This window comes from Westerdykella ornata (assembly GCF_010094085.1).
Source record: "Westerdykella ornata strain CBS 379.55 unplaced genomic scaffold EI97scaffold_43, whole genome shotgun sequence".
Taxonomy (NCBI): domain Eukaryota; kingdom Fungi; phylum Ascomycota; class Dothideomycetes; order Pleosporales; family Sporormiaceae; genus Westerdykella; species Westerdykella ornata.
In genome coordinates, this window is record NW_022986893.1 from 46846 (window position 1) to 63804 (window position 16959).

Consider the following 16959-nt stretch of genomic DNA (forward strand, 5'->3'; position numbering starts at 1 on the left):
CTTTTAGGCTATAGATGTAATAGGTTATAGCAGGTATAATAGAGGCATATCTCTATTATACTGCAGGATAAAAGGAGAGCAGGTAAAGGAGTGTAGCCTTTTTAGGCTGCAATTGCAAAACAATTTTAAACAAAGGAAATAAAGAAATGCAAAGAGTGTAACATGCTACAAACCTAGCCCTTCGAACCCCTGTCCCTGCAAGGTCTTGTTTCTGTTCCTAAGGTTTTGTCCTGTCTTTAGCTCTAGTTGTCTGCTAGGCTATAGGCTAAGGAAGCCTAATTCCCTTCCTTTATACCAGCACCATACCACGTTGTCCCTTCGTCGCACATGGCATCTTCTCCTCCACTCCGCATCCACATCGTGTCCCTCTCACGCACACACACATACACCTACCTCCCTCTGCGCGATTTTCCGTGTCGCAGAGCGCCTCAACAACACACCTGCTGCACGCAGGCCAGTCGCCAACGAGCAGAGCTCCCGGACTGCTGCGCTGGAACACGCACTCATCCATTGGCGAATCCCGAGACCACAGTCCCAGGTTCCCAGCGGCGTGATTCAGCATCAAGCCCAGGCTGCCCCAGCGCTGCTGCTGGGAAGTCGTGGGACCGAGATGAGGGCTTGGGCTCGAAAAAGAGCGGAGGGGGATTGCCTGTGCATGAAACGCGACAGAGCTGCGCGCCCCACTCGATGCCGTGGAAGCCTCATTCCCCTGGTGCACCTTCTTTCGCCCGACATGTGTTTTGACGACCCAGTGTCCATCACTCCTTCAAACGCTGCGCATCACCAAATGCAGACGAATTTTGGGACACAACTTATGGTTTTTCCCTCTCTTCTCCCCGAAGGGCGATCCTTTGCCCGTCGGCTAATAACTTGCGGTCTTGCGTTTGAGGTTCAAGTTCCTGTCGTGGTTGTGCGGCAGCGTTGTGCCTGCCCAAGATGTGCTGGTGCTCATTGTTATCCCAATGCGGAATAGACGGCGTGTCTTGGCGAGTCGGTGTCAGAACCCCCAGAGATCTCCCCTGGCGTTCCCAATTTCATTTCTGGGACCACTATTGACCCGCTGCCCGTCTCCAAAAAGGCTTCGAGAAGGAGAGCTTGGACATCGTGGCTGGTCTCTCGGGAATTGGACAAAGTCAGGATCTGTCGTCGCCACCGCCATCGTCGTGCCATGAACCATTTGGACCGGGCAAACGAAAGCTCTGGATTGTCATTCTGGCGGTCAACGAGTCGCTCCACATGAGTGAAGACTCTCCTCTCGCTAGAACAGCCACATGACCTTGGTGTTCATCGTCCGGAGTCACGTCAGCCGACATGAATGAAGATGCGGTATTGTCGTAATCAAGAGTCCCTTACTCAGCTTCTCCCATGATAACCGGCTGACCCCCAGGAAGGAAGAGATGCGGTGAAGGACTAGGCACGGAGATGCAAGTGCAGATTCTCGTTCGCCTGCCAGCGTGCGACCGGTACCACAGTGGTACTGCTGATTGTTCCGAGCAGTCGATTTTACCAGGCCTATCAAAGGCTCGACGCCAGGTCACTCTTCAGATTCCTGATATCAGAGTCGATAGGAACCTACTTGGCGTGAGACACGGGTTCGCTCCGGTGCCTGCTGATTCGTAGGACCGCTTCGGAGGGTGGCGTTTGATGCCCATAAATACCCGTTTTAAATACCTCCCGCCCGGAGACACCACGGCCCATAATGCGTCTACCGAGCTGTCGTCAGGGAGTCTCCCACGTGTCTTCGCCTCTGAGGGGATTTTTGGAACGGCCAGGGATATCTCAACGTCGCATTCGCTAGACCAGTTTTCCGTGTGGATCCTTCAGAGCGCCAAGCGAAGTCCAACGGAGAGAAACGAGTGAAGCCGTTGGGTTGCAGGACGAGCAGTCAGTCGTCCAGGATTTCAAATCGTGAGGTATGATGCGATTGAACCGAACATGTACATGATCCGCCAACACCCGAGGTCGGCAACATGATAACGGCAGTACTCCCTAGGTACTGTGTACACAGTAGATAGTGAAGCTCCTCAAGCATGGTTTCAGCCCCTCACCGTTCACGACCCGAGATCCAAAGGCTTCCTGAGACACTGCTGTGTTCCTTTTGACGACGGGTAGTACCGAAGCGTAACCCAGATCAAGCTGCACAGCTGTACGTATGTCTCCGACTCCTCAGATGTTGGTGGGACAGAATGGCGCCGCGCCACGATGTGCTGCTCCTTGTAGCAGCTTCTTCGCGCAGATTTTTGGGACATGTCTCGTAACTCGTGGGGAACTTGTGACAGTGTGATTGCCAAGACGCCAGCCACGCTAAGCTTGTCAGCTAACCTACATCGGACATAGTGCAGCCTTTGTGTGAACTTCAACCACATCCCTTACTCCGTACACCTTCTTGACACTGTATACACAGCATATCGTCTTGTCGAAGAAAATGTTCAAACGCGCAATCTTCCTTCCTGTCCCTCGCGGCTCACTGTTCTTAAATATAGGCTCGCGTACGAAACGTGCAGCTAACCGGCGCCAATGACCTAATCTAACTCAACTTTTGCCTCAAACACCCATGATACACTTGTCGGCTACATGATTCCCGAGGCCAGCATGCGCATCCCAACATCGCTTCGTCCTGGGAGCTCAATTCTTCAACTCTCTCTTCATCGTCGTCCTCTCCATTGTCCTTTCTTCTTTCCAGCGGCCCCGTGACGCTGTTCAATGCATCACAGTCGCTGCTGTCACAAGTCACATCGGACGGATAGTCTCCCCCCTTGCACGACTGCTGCAGGCCCCGCACAGCAGCCCACCAGCGGCCAACACGTTGAACCATGGCCATTTTCGTGGTGCTACTGAGCGTCTTGAGCGCTATTACTCTGTACCACTGCGTAGGCAGATATCGCAGTCTGCGGCGGAACCTCGCTGAAGCGCGAAACTCGGGCTTGCCCTACGTGGTGACGCCTTGGAACGTATACTCGACGTTGTGGCTGGCAACAGTGGCAATATTCCTCCCGCTGCTGAGGAAGCTCCCTAAGAGGTTTCACGGATTGTGGCTCGTGTAGGTGACTTTCGAATTCCGTCTATCTCTTCATCGATTCCATTTGAGTTACACTGGACTACTATCGCCGTATCTATAAATCATTAACTAAATGCCACATACAGCTTATTAGACAATGAGTGGTCTCACCGCGTCGGCTACGCACCCTTCGAAGCTCTAGGCTCCGACGTCTTCCTCGTTGTGTCCCCCCGCAAAATCAACGCCTACGTGGCTGATGCGGAGGTAATAACACAAATCACGACGCGGCGGGCAGACTTCCCCAAACCGCTGCGTCTCTACAAGCGGATCGACTTGTATGGGAAGAACGTCATTTCCACCGAGGGCGCCGCCTGGCGCATGCACAGGAGACTCACGGCCCCGAGCTTTGGGGAGAAGAACAATGAACTCGTCTGGAACGAGTCGCTGCATCATGCGCAGGCGCTGGTGAAGCTGTGGGCAGGGACGGAGCAGAAGGGGAATATGACAGTGAAGGAGCCGAATCAGGGAGCTATGCGGTTTGCGCTTTACATCATCAGTCGAGCGGGTTTCGACGTCCGGGTCCAATGGCCTCACGAAGAGAAGGACAACCCTTCAACGCAGCCGAGCGAGAAAGGCTCACTCAGTCGCTTCGCCGGCTCCAAACCGCCGCCAGGCCACAAGATGAACTACCGCCAGGCCATCAGCACGCTCCTCGAGGGAATCGTCTGGACGCAGATCGGCCCACCCAGCTTCCTCACCAAATCCCCCTTCAAGGTCCACCGCGATGTCGGCACCGCCGTCCAAGAATTCGGCGCCTACATGTCCGAAATGTTCGACGCCAAATCCGCCGAAATCTCCCGCGGCGAGGAGGGAACCCCAGGCATGGACCTCTTCCAAGCCATGCTCCGCAACAGCGGCATCCTCGACCCCCACCAAACATCCGACCTCCGCAAGAGCGACCTCCTAGGAAACGCCTTCGTCCTTATGGTCGCCGGCCACGAAACCACGGCCAACGCCCTGCACTTCTCGCTGCTCTACCTCGCCATGAACCCCGCGACGCAGAAGCGCCTCCAAGCCTCCATCGACAAGGTCCTCGCCTCGAAACCCATCTCGCAATGGACCTACGAGGACGACTTCCCCAAACTCTTCGACGGCATGCCCGCTGCCGTCATGAACGAAACCCTCCGCCTGACCCAACCCATCATCAATATTCCCAAATCCACCGATCCGGGGCGGCCCCAACCCATCTCCATGAACGGCAAGGAATACCTCATCCCAGGCGACACGCACGTCTCGCTCTGCAGCGCCGTCCACCGCAACCCCAAATACTGGCCTTCGACTCCTTCTCCCTTTTCCTCCTCCCTGCACTATCCAGACGGACAAGACCCCTTTGCCCGCAAAGACCAGGACCTCTGGCGTCCAGAACGCTGGCTTTCTCCCTCGTCCTCGTCCTCGTCCTCTACCTCCTCTACCTCCTCCCCTCCATCCACAGCCACAGCCACAGCCACAGACCCCGAAGACACCACAAACAGCGACGATGAATCCCTCCGCGGCCCCACGGGCCACTTCACGTCCTCGCACCTCTTCAAACCGCCCAAGGGCGCCTACATTCCCTTCTCGGACGGCTACCGCTCGTGCATCGGCCGCCGCTTCGCGCAGGTCGAACTGCTCGCTTGCTTCGCCGTCATTTTCTCGGCCTGGAGCGTCGAGCTCGCCGTCGATGAGTGGGCTTCTGACGAGGTGGTGGAGCGCATGCCGAGGGGTGGGAGGGAGAGGAAGGACGTGTGGGAGTGCGCGTGGAGGAGGGCCGATAGGGCGTTGGCGAGGGGGTTGAGCAGTATCATCACGTTGCAGTTGAGGGGCGAGAGTGTGCCCATACGGTTGGTGAGGAGGGGCGAGGAAAGGTTTGTCCTTGAGTAGTATGGACGCAGTGATGGAGGCTTTTGTGTTGTGGGTGCGAGTGTTGTAGATTACGAAGGGCTGCGATCAGGCAGCCATGTACATCCTACGTCTGCAGACCAAGACTCCAGACTGAATAGATATGACTAGCAAGTTCAAAAATAGAGACACGGAACTTCGTGGACATGCTCTTCATTGCGCATACATAACATTTTGACGACTAGCAAACCCGCTCAACCCCTGTCATCTCGTTCGCTCGCTAACATCCATCTATCAATCAATCAATGCACGAGCACAAAACTTCATAGCTCTTCCCCTATCACTCCACGGCTCTCTTCACCACCGACCGCATATCTATATTCCCAAAGGTAGATGCCTCATCCATCACCCATATCTCCACTTCCCCCACCCTACCAGCAGCTTCCCACCCCCAACTCTCTGGGACTACCCTACACTGCACCACATCTTCAACCGACCAGCCTCAACCCACTAGCCGGTGCTCCAATCTGACAAATCTCACAAATCCTGCACACGGTCCCCTTGTACTTGCCGTGATACTTCGAACCATCATACGGACACGCCACAGAGGGACTGCCCCCATAGATAGGTGTATACGAAGCCGCGCAAATCTCAAAGTCGGCAAATTGATCGAAATCAATCTCGATGGCATCCGCCGGATTCCTCTCAGCCACAGTCTTGACACGCTTCGCCTGCTCCTTGAGCTTAGCGCTGCCGGTTCTATCGAGCAGGGCGTTGGCAAAGTTGAGCGCCGTGTTGAGCTGCTTGTTTTTGTTGGCGAAGTTCATCGCCGCAGAGAGTGGGATGGCTTTGTGCGGGCCTTCAAGCTCGGGGATGGTGAAGTACGCGGACAGTTCTAGGGCGCGCTTCTTCGTGTCATCGGGGAGACCAGAGATGTCCGTGGCACCCTTGACAAGTTCGCGGCGAGCAAGCTCAATGGACATGGCGAGACTGTACTGTGCAGCTGTGTGGATAGCCTTCTTTGCCTGTGTAGGTCGTTAGCAAATAGCTTGGATAGACAAAACTCCAGCACTTACCTCGGAAAGTTCAGCTTGCGATGACACAACATTGACAATGAGGAGCTGAAGCAATTTCTTGAAAACAGCGACGCCATCCTGCAATTGGTTCTTCACCATTGCCTGTTTGCCCGCTTGCAATTCGCCAGTGAGGATGGACTCCAGGTCCCTAGGGATGATGGGGAGGATCTTGCGCGAGTCCGTCTCTTCAACTGTCCGCCTGACATAGTTGACAAGCGAAGGCATGTTGGGGGTGGCGGGCAGGAATGTCCGGGTTGCTTGATATATCTCCTCGAACCGGCCCTCGAGTGGTGCGAAATTGACAGCGCCAACTTGTCTGTTCAGCAGCTGCATTGCTGTCTCGAAAGAACCAGCAGCGATGTGATCCGCTGCCAAAGGTGAGTTTCGCGCCCACAGATCAGCCTCACTGCTGCCCGCGCCGGCCTCTGCCCCTTCGACCTCGACGAAGTCCTCTTCCGCCTCCCCTTCACCCTCATCTCCCATATCCCATCCGGCGACGTCGTCCTCATCTTCGCCCCCAAGCTCGCCTGCTGGCACACCAGGAGCTTCTGGTTCGCCCAGAAGATCTTCTTCGCCGTAAGCGTTCGCCGCAGGTTCCTCTGCACCGACACCCTCCACCTCACCGAGAAGAGCCTTCTCGAACATGGTGGACGAGGCACCCCGAGCAGGCCAGTTCGCCTTGAATGTGGGAACAATTGGCCTTGCAGGGCTTAGGGGCTTGCCAACGGAGGGTAGGTTGATTTGATCTTCAGTGAGTCCACTCGCCTCTAGTATTGATTGGGCCTGTTCATCGAGTCCATGGGCTTTGGCGGTGGCATAGGCGAGAGGGTAGAGGTCGATTTCCTGGAACATCTCTATCCTGTTCTGTACATCGCCAAGGTACAGGGCATTTTGGAAACGAGCCGTGATGTCGCCGCGATGCTCAGCAATCTTCGCCATGCGCTTGAGCTTCTCTTGGTCTCCTGTTACCAGATAGAGGAAGGAGAGCTTGTCGAAGTTGCGGAGTTTCTGGTAAGTCATCTCAACCACCTGGTGATTGCCGTGTGCAAGACCTTCCGTGCTGAGGCGTTGCCACAACTTGGGTCGGTCCAGTTGTTTAGCCATCTCCACGGCAACGTCTAAGTTTCCGCATTCTATGGCCAGCTCGAAACGGGTCTGCGGATCTTGGACGAATTGGAGCGCAATTTCTGGGTAACCCTTCTTCTGAAGATACGAAATGATGCTCTGACCAACAAGGCTCGAGGTCTTGATGATGTTTAGCATCTCATCGTAGTTCCTCTTGACGAGAGCTAGCTTGAACCTATATTCAGTGGGATCGATCTGTAGAACCTTGGGTTTGGCAGCTCGGTCCAGACAGTAGACATTGCGCCCTTTTACCCTGACGAGGTACACAGTATGTTCCAGCGTGCGAACAATACCATTATCGCCATTCATCAAGCTATACTTGATATGGTTCAGGGTGGAGTAGAGGAGGACACCGGTATCATCCCAGGTCGCGCTCTTGATACGGATGGTTTCATGTAGCGTGCTCACTTGCTCCAGATTCTTTGTCGCAATGGTCACGTTGTGCTTGCTCAGAAGAGCAACGTGAAGTCCGTCTGAAGACCACACGACATATTTGACGCCGTTGACAGCCAGTTCGGCAAGGTTCTTCTTAGCCTGAATGTCGTATAGAATGACATGGGTAGGTGTGATCAGAAGCAGGTTGCCGGTTCCGCCAAAGTAAATGTCCGTAGTGCCGTGGGGAGGCTTGATCGTCTTTGTGGTAGAGTTGGAGAGATCTTTGATGTCGATTTGCTGGTTAGCTTGGCTGAACACCGCAAAACGGTTGCGTGCAACAAAAACAGCAGAATTGCCAGATCCACGCTTTGTATCTGTTGGTTCGACCGCACCCGAAGTATCCCGAGGTAGGCTAATCAGCTCATAGGTCCCACCGTCTGCGGGTGACGTAACGAGGATGGACCTTTCGGCGGGGTTGTATGACAGCGTTCGCGGGGGTACCCAGGGACTGCCAAGTTTCTTCAACGAGAGCATTGAGGGGGATTCGATATTCCTCTGGAAATCATATGACCGGACATGCTTCTCTTTGGTGATGTAGAAGAGCTGGTTCTGATAGACTGCGGATGCTGGCCGTTCGCGTTCCAACTTGAATACCATGACTCCATTATCGTGGCCAGCGGCGAAAAGATTAATCTCAGGGTGCGCCGCAATGACCCAGAAGCGGTCATTCTCTCTCTTGAATGATTGAACTGAAGTCCGCCTGTTGAGGTCCCATACCCGGATCGTCTTGTCCTCACCAACCGAGAGGATGAGGTCCTGGTGAGGATGGAAAAGACAAGCGGAGGCATTCTGGAAATGCCCTCTACAAGTGTCCACCTCCCATGCCTTGGTTTCTGACATTCTCCAGAGCTTCACCAGGCGATCATCTCCAGCAGACACGATCAGGGGCAGCGTAGGGTGGAAAGCAACCCAGTTGACGCCCCGGTCATGACCTTCTAGCACGAATTTGACAACAGCGTCGGTATTTCCGAACATATCTGCCTGGTTCTGGTTCGCCCGTGACATCTGGTCTTCGAAGGACATGGCGGTAGGTGCGGAATGTTTTTTCCTCAGGCCTGAAATGTCCCACACCCTGACGGACTGATCGAGCGAGGCGGATACGATGAGGTCCTCCTTGGGGTGAAATTGTGCGCACATGGCGTAATGGTTGTGACCGGTCATTGTACAGACTGGAAGGGGTTAGAATAAACCGACGAGCGTGACGAGAACTGAACCTACTCAAAGAGCCTGCCTCCATGTTAGCTGTGTGAAAGAACAATCCAGTGGGGGCGGTCGATTACTCACGGTTTTGCCAATTCCATATACGAATGGTTTCTATACAGAGTTTTCAAGATTAGCGATGTACCATGGAGGCCGAGAGAGAGTAGGCCAGCTTACGGTCGTCTGAGCTACTTAATATCCAGGGTAGCTCATGGTGGAAGAAGACGGTGCGGACATAATCCAAGTGCCCGTTAAGGGTGAAGAGACATCTCCGTGTCTGGTAGGACCAGACCTTGATCTTGTAGTCATCGCCGCCGGACACGAACCTGCCACTCTTAGTACGAACCCGGATCGATGAGCGAAGGAAGCTCACAAGGGTTGTGTCTTGTGGAAGTCTATGCCGCGCACAGGACCATCGTGTTCTTCGAAGCGATCAATCAAGGTGCCCATGCGGTAGTCCCATAATTGGATCGTGGAGGAGTGTAGAGAAACGAGGATCCATGGTCTAGGGGACTGTCAGCGGGGAAAGCGACGGGGCGAGGGGTCCGAGGAAGTACCTCTTTGGATGGAAAGCAATTCCCTTTGCCCTGGAAGACTTGGACTCGAACTGCAGAAGGTGAGAAAAGCGGCAAGGGGAGCTGTGAGTGGGGCACAGCGTACCTTGGTCAACATGGACGGGGAGGACATGGTGGAGGTCGGGGGGTAGCGGCAGCTCCGCTCGCACGGGGAATTGGCTCAGTCGGCGGACGCAATTGTGGGTGGGGTTTGGACGCTTGGAGAGGCAAAAGGAGGGGATGAGAAGGGTTATGGCAAACAGCCGGCCGTGAGCTGCTGGATGCTCCCGAGCTGTCAACGTTTGTGGTTGCCAAAGTTGGAGGTGAGGTGCATGTGGCAGTTATGTCGGAGAAATACACGGCCCGAGGCAGGGAACGCAGGTCGAAGAACTACTTTGGACTCAACGCAATACGCAACCATCTATTGATATCGCGCAGTCGGCGGTATATCTCAAGAGGCAATTGAGGCTGACATTCCCACCTCTGAAGGGTAAAGCTGATGGGCTATGAGCCATTTGACCTTTTGAGAGATGCTCTTTGCACAGGACCATCTCCTTGGTTGCCTGTGCGTATCGCTCTCCGCTCTCCTTGATCACGCACCCGTGCCGATACACTCGACCGCTTCAGTCTGAGAGACTCAGTTTCAGGTATATGTTGAAAACCAGATTCTGGATGCTTTTCTTGGGTTGCTCCCCATCCATACCAAGGGTGCTCACGTGACAGATATCGAGCCTGTGCTCCCGGTAGGTCCTTCCCATGTCCAGACCTCCAATGTTCCCCTCTGTCCTGGAGCCACACACGGAGAACGGGTATACTGTAATCAACATCGCACTCCCTTGAGCGTCCGCAGAGCCGCACTCCCACCGACGACTCCCGCCGACCCCGCAGAAAGAGATTTTTCTTTTCTCGTGGCATATGCAGCACATGCACACCTTTGCCCGTTGGACCAGGGCTGGTGGACCCCGCAGTCTCCCCCGACAGTCAGTGGCGGCGTGCCAGCACTTCACCACGCTGTCCGCCCTGCATTTCAGCAATTTTGAGCGATGCGGTCATTGGATCCGCCTCGGGAAGCACGACGCAAGGTGAGATTGTCCGTGTCTGCACACCACGCTGGCAGCCCTTATATACAACAGTACGGCCACCATGGCACGGAGCCACTTCTGCAGCTCCATGCCCACTCAGAAAGGCTTGCCCCAGTGCCAGCTCAGTGTGCTGAAACGCAGGTGAATAATTTAGCCACGTCCCAGTCCTCTTTGTTTTTCCTTCTTGCTTCTCCACGCCTTCATTCGGCCGCAGCACCCACACCCACACCTACACCCTCTCCCACCACCTCTCTTCCGACTCGACAACCTGTCTGTGGCTAAGCAGGCACATCCCGACTTGTTCTTCTGCATTGCTGCCTATACCACGCTGTATCCCCCCAACAGCGATAAGCCAAGGCCTTCGCCAGGTCCGATTGATTGTGAAGACGCTGCCCATCCGCCCTGCACCGTGTCACGACATCCACCTCACCTCGAGCCTCCAACCCCTCTCTGAAAAATGCTACTGTCCTCGAACCCCTCTTCCCGTATACCAAAAGCCAAGCTTGTTCACAGAACTTTCATACCTTGACCTTCCCAAAGACAAGTGGGAACGAAACAGTCCACGGCCCTCACCACTCCACTGAGGCACATCGACCACAGCCTGACGGAGCACATTCCGGTGAACATCGCCTTCTCAACTTATAATGGAAAGACCGCAATTCCCTCAGCCATTCACATTTCCAAGCGGTCCACACCCCACTTCGCCACCAATGACGCCAGGCCATCATTCACACATACGCATTACGCCACAGGCAAGCCACACGTCTGCCTCGTACAAGCGAATGGGCTTCGCCATGCTTGATCACTCCCCTCCATTGGAGCACATCCAACCCATTGGCCAAGGTCCACATTTCTCATACTCGCGGCCGCAGTCAACAACCGTTTCCTCTCGAGCATCGACGGCATCCGGCCCAGGAAACTCAACCAATGAGCAATCCTCTGAAGACGACGAAAGTGGACCCGAGGAGGAAAATGGCAGCAATCAAGCGCAGCCATCTCGGAGGGTGGAACATGCCGACTTCGTGCTCGAGGAGCTGGATAGCGATCCCGACTATGACAGTGACATAGAAGTCGTGCGCCCAGATCACTATGAAGATGCCAAGAGCGAAAAGAGCGGAGGGAGACTGGAAGATAGCGGATTGCTACACAGATTCCAAGACCTCCGATGCGAACATAGTTCGTCAGACGAGGAGGAGCAGCAACGACTCTACAGGAGGAAAAAGAAGCGATGGAGCGCCGGCATCTACAACAAACGCACCCACAGCCAGAGCATCGAAGGTGATAGCAGTTACTCCGACAATGATCCGCTCGACGATGTCGATTCGAGCGCTCGACGCCTTCGTCGCCGGGTTCGAGGGCCAGGGGACCGGTCTTCTCTCTTATTCGAGGACAAGGGCGTGTCGAACACCAACAACATTGCAGAGGTGGAGGAGCCGGAGGACGGTCATGTTATACCCCATATCCAAGGGCCGCCATCGATACCTTCCGACGATGCCTTCACCCTGGATGAACTTCCCTTTTATGTTACTGGGGAACCCATGTATGATCTCGAATATGAGTCTGTATGAGATGTCGCGTTTGGTAACGACATGTTTCACGTTTCTTGTCTTTTAAGTTATGCTGTCGACGTCATCCTGAAATATAGTTTGGGCGTACTCATGGACATTGGTCATTATCTCTGAGCATAGTTATTTTGCATTCATCTCTCACGTGCTCCATGAGGAGCTGTTAGCCATTGCGACTATGCCTAATCTATTACTGTTCATATCACTCTCATCCGCCGAGGTTCCAGCTGAACCCAAAACCCATCCTATTACACTCCACCTCCAGAGCCTCGCTGAACCAGCTAAACTATGCTACAGGAGGCATCTCGACAATGCTGGAACATGGCGTAATGCGACATGTCGACGCCAGCAGTCCCAATCTGCAGTGCTGGGCGCCTTAGGATATGTCGAGTGCGAAGGAGTGAGAAGAACTTCAGCCCATCTGAACATGTCTTGTGCCCAACTCTGCGGATTTCTCTAACGTCTAGTTATCAGAGCGGCCAAAAACAGATTCTCTACCTGTTAACGGCTCGGGAAAGCCATGCCAACTGAGTTTGTCGAGACTACGCGTGGAGACTCGTTCCCTTCGTCTAAAACAGTCTGGTTACAGGTAGGGAATACACCAAGCTCCTCGGAAGGATCTACTTCCATGACAAGACACTCTCGCCTTGCAGGTTTTCCTTTTTAATCGAGTTGAAAGACATAATAGCTGTCCTTCTGCATATTCGGAGCAGTTATGATTCTGAATTTGCATCTTTAGATTTGGGGGTTTTATGATATTTTACCATCTAGCTTCGGAAGCGTTTTCCCCACGAATATGTGCTCATATCTGTTTCCCTTTTAAAAGTGCCATAAAGCTCGCTCCTGGGATAGGTAGATACTGCAGCAGCCTCGCCCGAAGAGTCTGCTCGAAGATGTAAATTATGTCTCTTTCACAATGCTCTTCTAGGATTTGAGGAGAGAGGTGCTTACGAATAATGTTGTTGTGCTGCGATTGGTGGTAAGGTATGATTGGTCGCGAGGCATACTCCGTAGTCCAGAAGCTGTTAAGGTTAGCTGTCAAACTTGCCCTCCTGAGTTAGTGATTGTGCCATGACATTGCGACCGCTTTGTCGAATAAAATCAAAGTTCCAAGGTTCTATCCCCTAGTCACTTCCTGGCACTTGTATATTATACCTATACCTGCGAATGGTGAATCCTCAGTTGTTGTCTTGGTAATGTATTCACATGTAGACCCGAGGCCCAAATAGGAAGGAAGCAGGGTTCATTCTGCACCACCCATCCTGTCGCAAACCTTCGCAGAGCCGCAACACCATCTCGACATCAGGATGTTGCCGCAAGGCCAACAGCAGTGACACCCCATCTGCGCATATTTCATACCGAGTATCTTCTTCTGCTGGGATGCTCCTCGGATCATTCCCGACGGCAATGCCGGGCGGGCCGGCACCGGCTTGGTACGGCCCCATCCCGCACCGTCAGGTATTGCTATAGAAGTTCTCGCCGGCTACTCACGGGCCCAATTCCTCAATCTCAGTTTTTTGCATAGTGGCCAGAGATGTCGCGGCCAGTGACTTCAATTGAGCTTGTGGAATACTCTGCGCCAGTTACTGCGCCGCCAAGCGTCAAACTGAAGGGAGATGGTACCCCGTCGACTGGGAGAAAAGAGAATTCATATCCCCGTCCGCCGGCGAATGCAGTTTCAGCGGAGGTGCAGGATGCGCCTAGTAAAGGGACCACGGCGATTGTACTGACGGTGATTGTGTGTACGACTGGGATTAGTAGCCTGTTGGCGGGGTTGGTGACGATTGCGCTGCCGACTATGGCGAGGGATTTGGGATTGGATGCAAGTCTGCTTCTATGGTATATTTGACTTCAAGAACCATGCCTGATTCTGCTGACAATGAACATAGGCCCATCTCGATCTATGCATTAACCTGCGGTTGTACCCTCCTCCTACTCGGCTCCATATCCGACGTTGTAGGAAGCAGGCCAATGTACCTGACGGGATGTGTGCTGCAATCTTGCTTTACGCTAGCTTGCGGCCTCGCGAAGACGGGCACCCAACTCATTGTCTTTCGAGCCTTTGCCGGAGTTGCAATTTCTTTCTGTCTTCCGTCTGCCGTCAGCATCATCACGAGCACGTTTCCGGAAGGCAAGAGGAGGAACATTGCGTTCGCGTCGATGGGTGCCGGACAGCCTGTCGGGTTTTCTCTCGGCCTTGCACTTGGAGGTGTCTTCACTGATAGCATTGGGTGGAGGTGGGCTTTGCATATTGCAGCTATCATCAACACTGTTGTGTTCGTGATTGGGTTCTTTGGCCTTCCCAAGGTCGATGATAAGCAGGATAATATGCTGGCCCGTCTCAAGGACGAGATTGACTGGGTTGGTATTACTATTGGTGGCTCTTGCCTGGCCATGTTATCCTATTCTTTTGCGTATGCATACTATAATTCCTTCCTACGGCAGTTGCTCACATATTTAGATCCATCACTGGAAGCACCTCCAACATCAAAACTCCCGGAACCCTTGCTTTGCTCATCCTCTCCATCGCCCTGATCCCCACATTCATCTTCTGGGTAGGACGTCAAGAGAGGACAGGCCGCCCAGCCTTGATCCCCACCTCCCTCTGGCGCAACCGCATTTTCAGCTGCATCTGTCTCGGCGTCTTCATCACCTGGGGCGTCTTCAACGCCATTGAATCGTACATCACGTTGTTCTTCCAGGAAGTGCAGGGCGTCTCCGCTCTCGAGACCTCCGTACGCTTTCTACCTGCTCCGATCTCTGGAGCCCTGAGCAACGTCGTTATGGGCTTGATTGCGCACAGAGTTAAAGCGGACAGGGCCGTTATCTTCGGAATCATCTTGACGACCGGCGCCTGTCTACTCATGGCCGTCATCCAGCCGAGCTGGTCATACTGGGCCTGCGCTTTTCCGGCCGTCTTCCTCAATCCCATTGGCGCCGATCTGCTCTTCACGATCTCGAATCTGGTCATCACATCTCTGTTTCCCGCAAAGACGCAGGCCCTGGCTGGAGGTGTATTCAACACTATTGCGCAAGTCGGAAAGAGCGTAGGGCTAGCGACCAGTTCGGTCATTGCCAACAGTGTGACAGCGCAGAGCACGCTCAAGGACAAGGAGTCGCCCGAGGCGTTGATGGAGGGGTTCAAAGCGGCGTTTTGGTATCTCTTTGCGCTGAGTTGTGTGACGGGGTTGATGTTTGCTTGGGGGTTGAGGGGTATTGGGAGGGTGGGGATGAAGAGGGAGTAATTGTTCGGTCCGGAATGGTGAGCCTGCTTGACAGTGTTGAGTACTTGCTGGGTCACACTCAGGAGTTGACTCAGTTGGCCACCAAGATGAAGCACAAATATAAGCCTTCAACGTTGACATGCTTCTACCATATCAGTAACACCAACGCTTTTCGCAATTTCGGGACACATTCGTTTTCGCAATTTCCCTCCAACTTTTCAAAGCATAACGGCATCGTAACGAGCATTTCGATTAATCCTTCTAACTCGCGCAACGTTTTGTAAACCCATCTTCGACAGCTCTGCATGATGACCGTACATACTGACCAGGAATAGCATTATAACGAGCGTATTCGCACACTTAGATGATTCCACACCATGCTGTTCCCACACATTCTACTACCCCTAACTCTCCTCTCCCTCGCAAGAGCCACCGAGGAGGACACGGTCCCGCAGCCCATCACCAAACGCCCAGACCGAGGCCCCGAGTACGACACCGTATGGATCAAAAACAGCTGCGACTACGACGTCTACGCGCAATTCGTCGGCGCCTGGCCGCGAAACGCCAACCGCAACAACGAGCCCTTCAAAATCCCCGCCGGCGGCACCTACCACGAGGCCTACCGCGAAGTGTGTCCCAAGCCCAAGGAACACGCCCACATGGCGCCGCCGCCCGACTGTCCAGAGCTGGGGAAAATGGAGGGCGAATCCATTTCCATCAAGATCTCGAGGACGGAGCAAGGACGGGGGCCCGAGAATATCTTGCAGCTCGAGTACTCGCTGATTCAGAACCCGGAGCGCGGGGATGGTTTTCCTAGATTGGATTACGATGTTTTGCTTTTGAATTGTAATCAGACGGAGGATATCACGGAGGAGATGGTGGCGCAGGATGAGGGGTTGAATCGGGTCAAGATTGAGGGGTGTCCTGGGTATCAGAAGGGTCTTGCGTTGTGGTTCGATGACCATGAATTGTGTAGGCCGATTTATTGCGATGGCGAGACGTACTGCGATGGCATCTATAATTACCAGCGTACGGGCGAGGGTGAGGATTCGTTCGCTTGTCACGACGAGTACTTTGGGGACATGTATTTTGAGATGTGTGTGGGGAATGGTGATGGGTGAGTGCTATTGATATCCATCCTTGGACCCGTTGAGGGGAACTGGGTTGCTTATCCTGACTTCTACAGCACTGCGCTGGAGAAATATCGCGAGTGGGTTTCTACGGCAACTTCAGTGTCGAGTCTGCCTGAAGCTACGGCTACGAGCAAGGACTCGAAACCCTGGACCGACCAGAATCCCACGCATACCTCCACAGCCGACGACGGTGAAAATACACGAGGCCCCAATCGCTCACCAACCGGGTCGAAACCCTACACCGTCGACGAGGCCACCACAAGCACAACCACGCTCCGTAGCACCCTCACACTCTCTTACCCTCGCCTCACCTCTCCAACACCAACAGGACTGCCTTCGAAGACGTACCCTGTGTCCTGCACATACGACTCCTCCGCCTCGTCAGAAGTCTGCTGGAGTCAATTACCCCCCAAGACGGCGAATACAGTCACTGTCACTGTGACGAAGACGATGACTAGTGTTACGACGAAGGTGAGCACGAAGACGGTGTTGTTCACTACCTGTCCGCCCGGACCACCTGGGATGTCCATGTCCATGTCCAAGTTAGGGAGTTACAGTATGCGGTCAGGATCGTATTCCTTGTCAATGGGGACGGCGGCAACTGGGGATAAGAGGGGAATTGAGGGTGCGGGTGTGATGGCTACGGCGACGGTGACGGTGACGGCGCGTTGAGTTGGGGCATATTTGAT

General features: G+C 54.0%; 5 protein-coding genes across 5 annotated transcripts; 4 read left to right on the forward strand and 1 right to left on the reverse strand.

Annotated features, from left to right (window-relative positions):
• Positions 1-2407: 2407 nt before the first annotated feature.
• Positions 2408-5083, forward strand: EI97DRAFT_437212 (cytochrome P450). Its single transcript, XM_033799296.1, has 2 exons — positions 2408-3040; positions 3145-5083. Exons 1-2 carry the CDS (start codon positions 2814-2816, stop codon positions 4916-4918), a joined length of 2001 nt encoding a protein of 666 aa, XP_033649661.1. The 5' UTR covers positions 2408-2813; the 3' UTR covers positions 4919-5083.
• EI97DRAFT_470647 (Coatomer, alpha subunit) lies at positions 5047-9618 on the reverse strand. The gene is made up of 8 exons (XM_033801782.1): positions 9373-9618; positions 9270-9319; positions 9086-9217; positions 8890-9038; positions 8797-8826; positions 8731-8739; positions 5953-8681; positions 5047-5901 (listed from the first exon to the last, which is right to left on the reverse strand). The coding sequence occupies exons 1-8, from the start codon at positions 9397-9399 to the stop codon at positions 5365-5367; spliced, it is 3663 nt and encodes a 1220-aa protein (XP_033649662.1). The 5' UTR covers positions 9400-9618; the 3' UTR covers positions 5047-5364.
• Positions 9619-10811: 1193 nt separating this feature from the next.
• Positions 10812-12125, forward strand: EI97DRAFT_234347 (uncharacterized protein). The gene has a single exon (XM_033793981.1). The coding sequence runs from the start codon at positions 10993-10995 to the stop codon at positions 11914-11916; it is 924 nt and encodes a 307-aa protein (XP_033649663.1). The 5' UTR covers positions 10812-10992; the 3' UTR covers positions 11917-12125.
• Positions 12126-13198: 1073 nt separating this feature from the next.
• EI97DRAFT_406876 (MFS general substrate transporter) lies at positions 13199-15158 on the forward strand (the record flags this gene model as incomplete). Its single annotated transcript, XM_033796604.1, has 3 exons — positions 13199-13752; positions 13803-14327; positions 14375-15158. The coding sequence occupies exons 1-3, from the start codon at positions 13448-13450 to the stop codon at positions 15156-15158; spliced, it is 1614 nt and encodes a 537-aa protein (XP_033649664.1). The 5' UTR covers positions 13199-13447.
• Positions 15159-15297: 139 nt separating this feature from the next.
• EI97DRAFT_485377 (uncharacterized protein) lies at positions 15298-16959 on the forward strand. The gene is made up of 2 exons (XM_033802139.1): positions 15298-16254; positions 16324-16959. The coding sequence occupies exons 1-2, from the start codon at positions 15515-15517 to the stop codon at positions 16940-16942; spliced, it is 1359 nt and encodes a 452-aa protein (XP_033649665.1). The 5' UTR covers positions 15298-15514; the 3' UTR covers positions 16943-16959.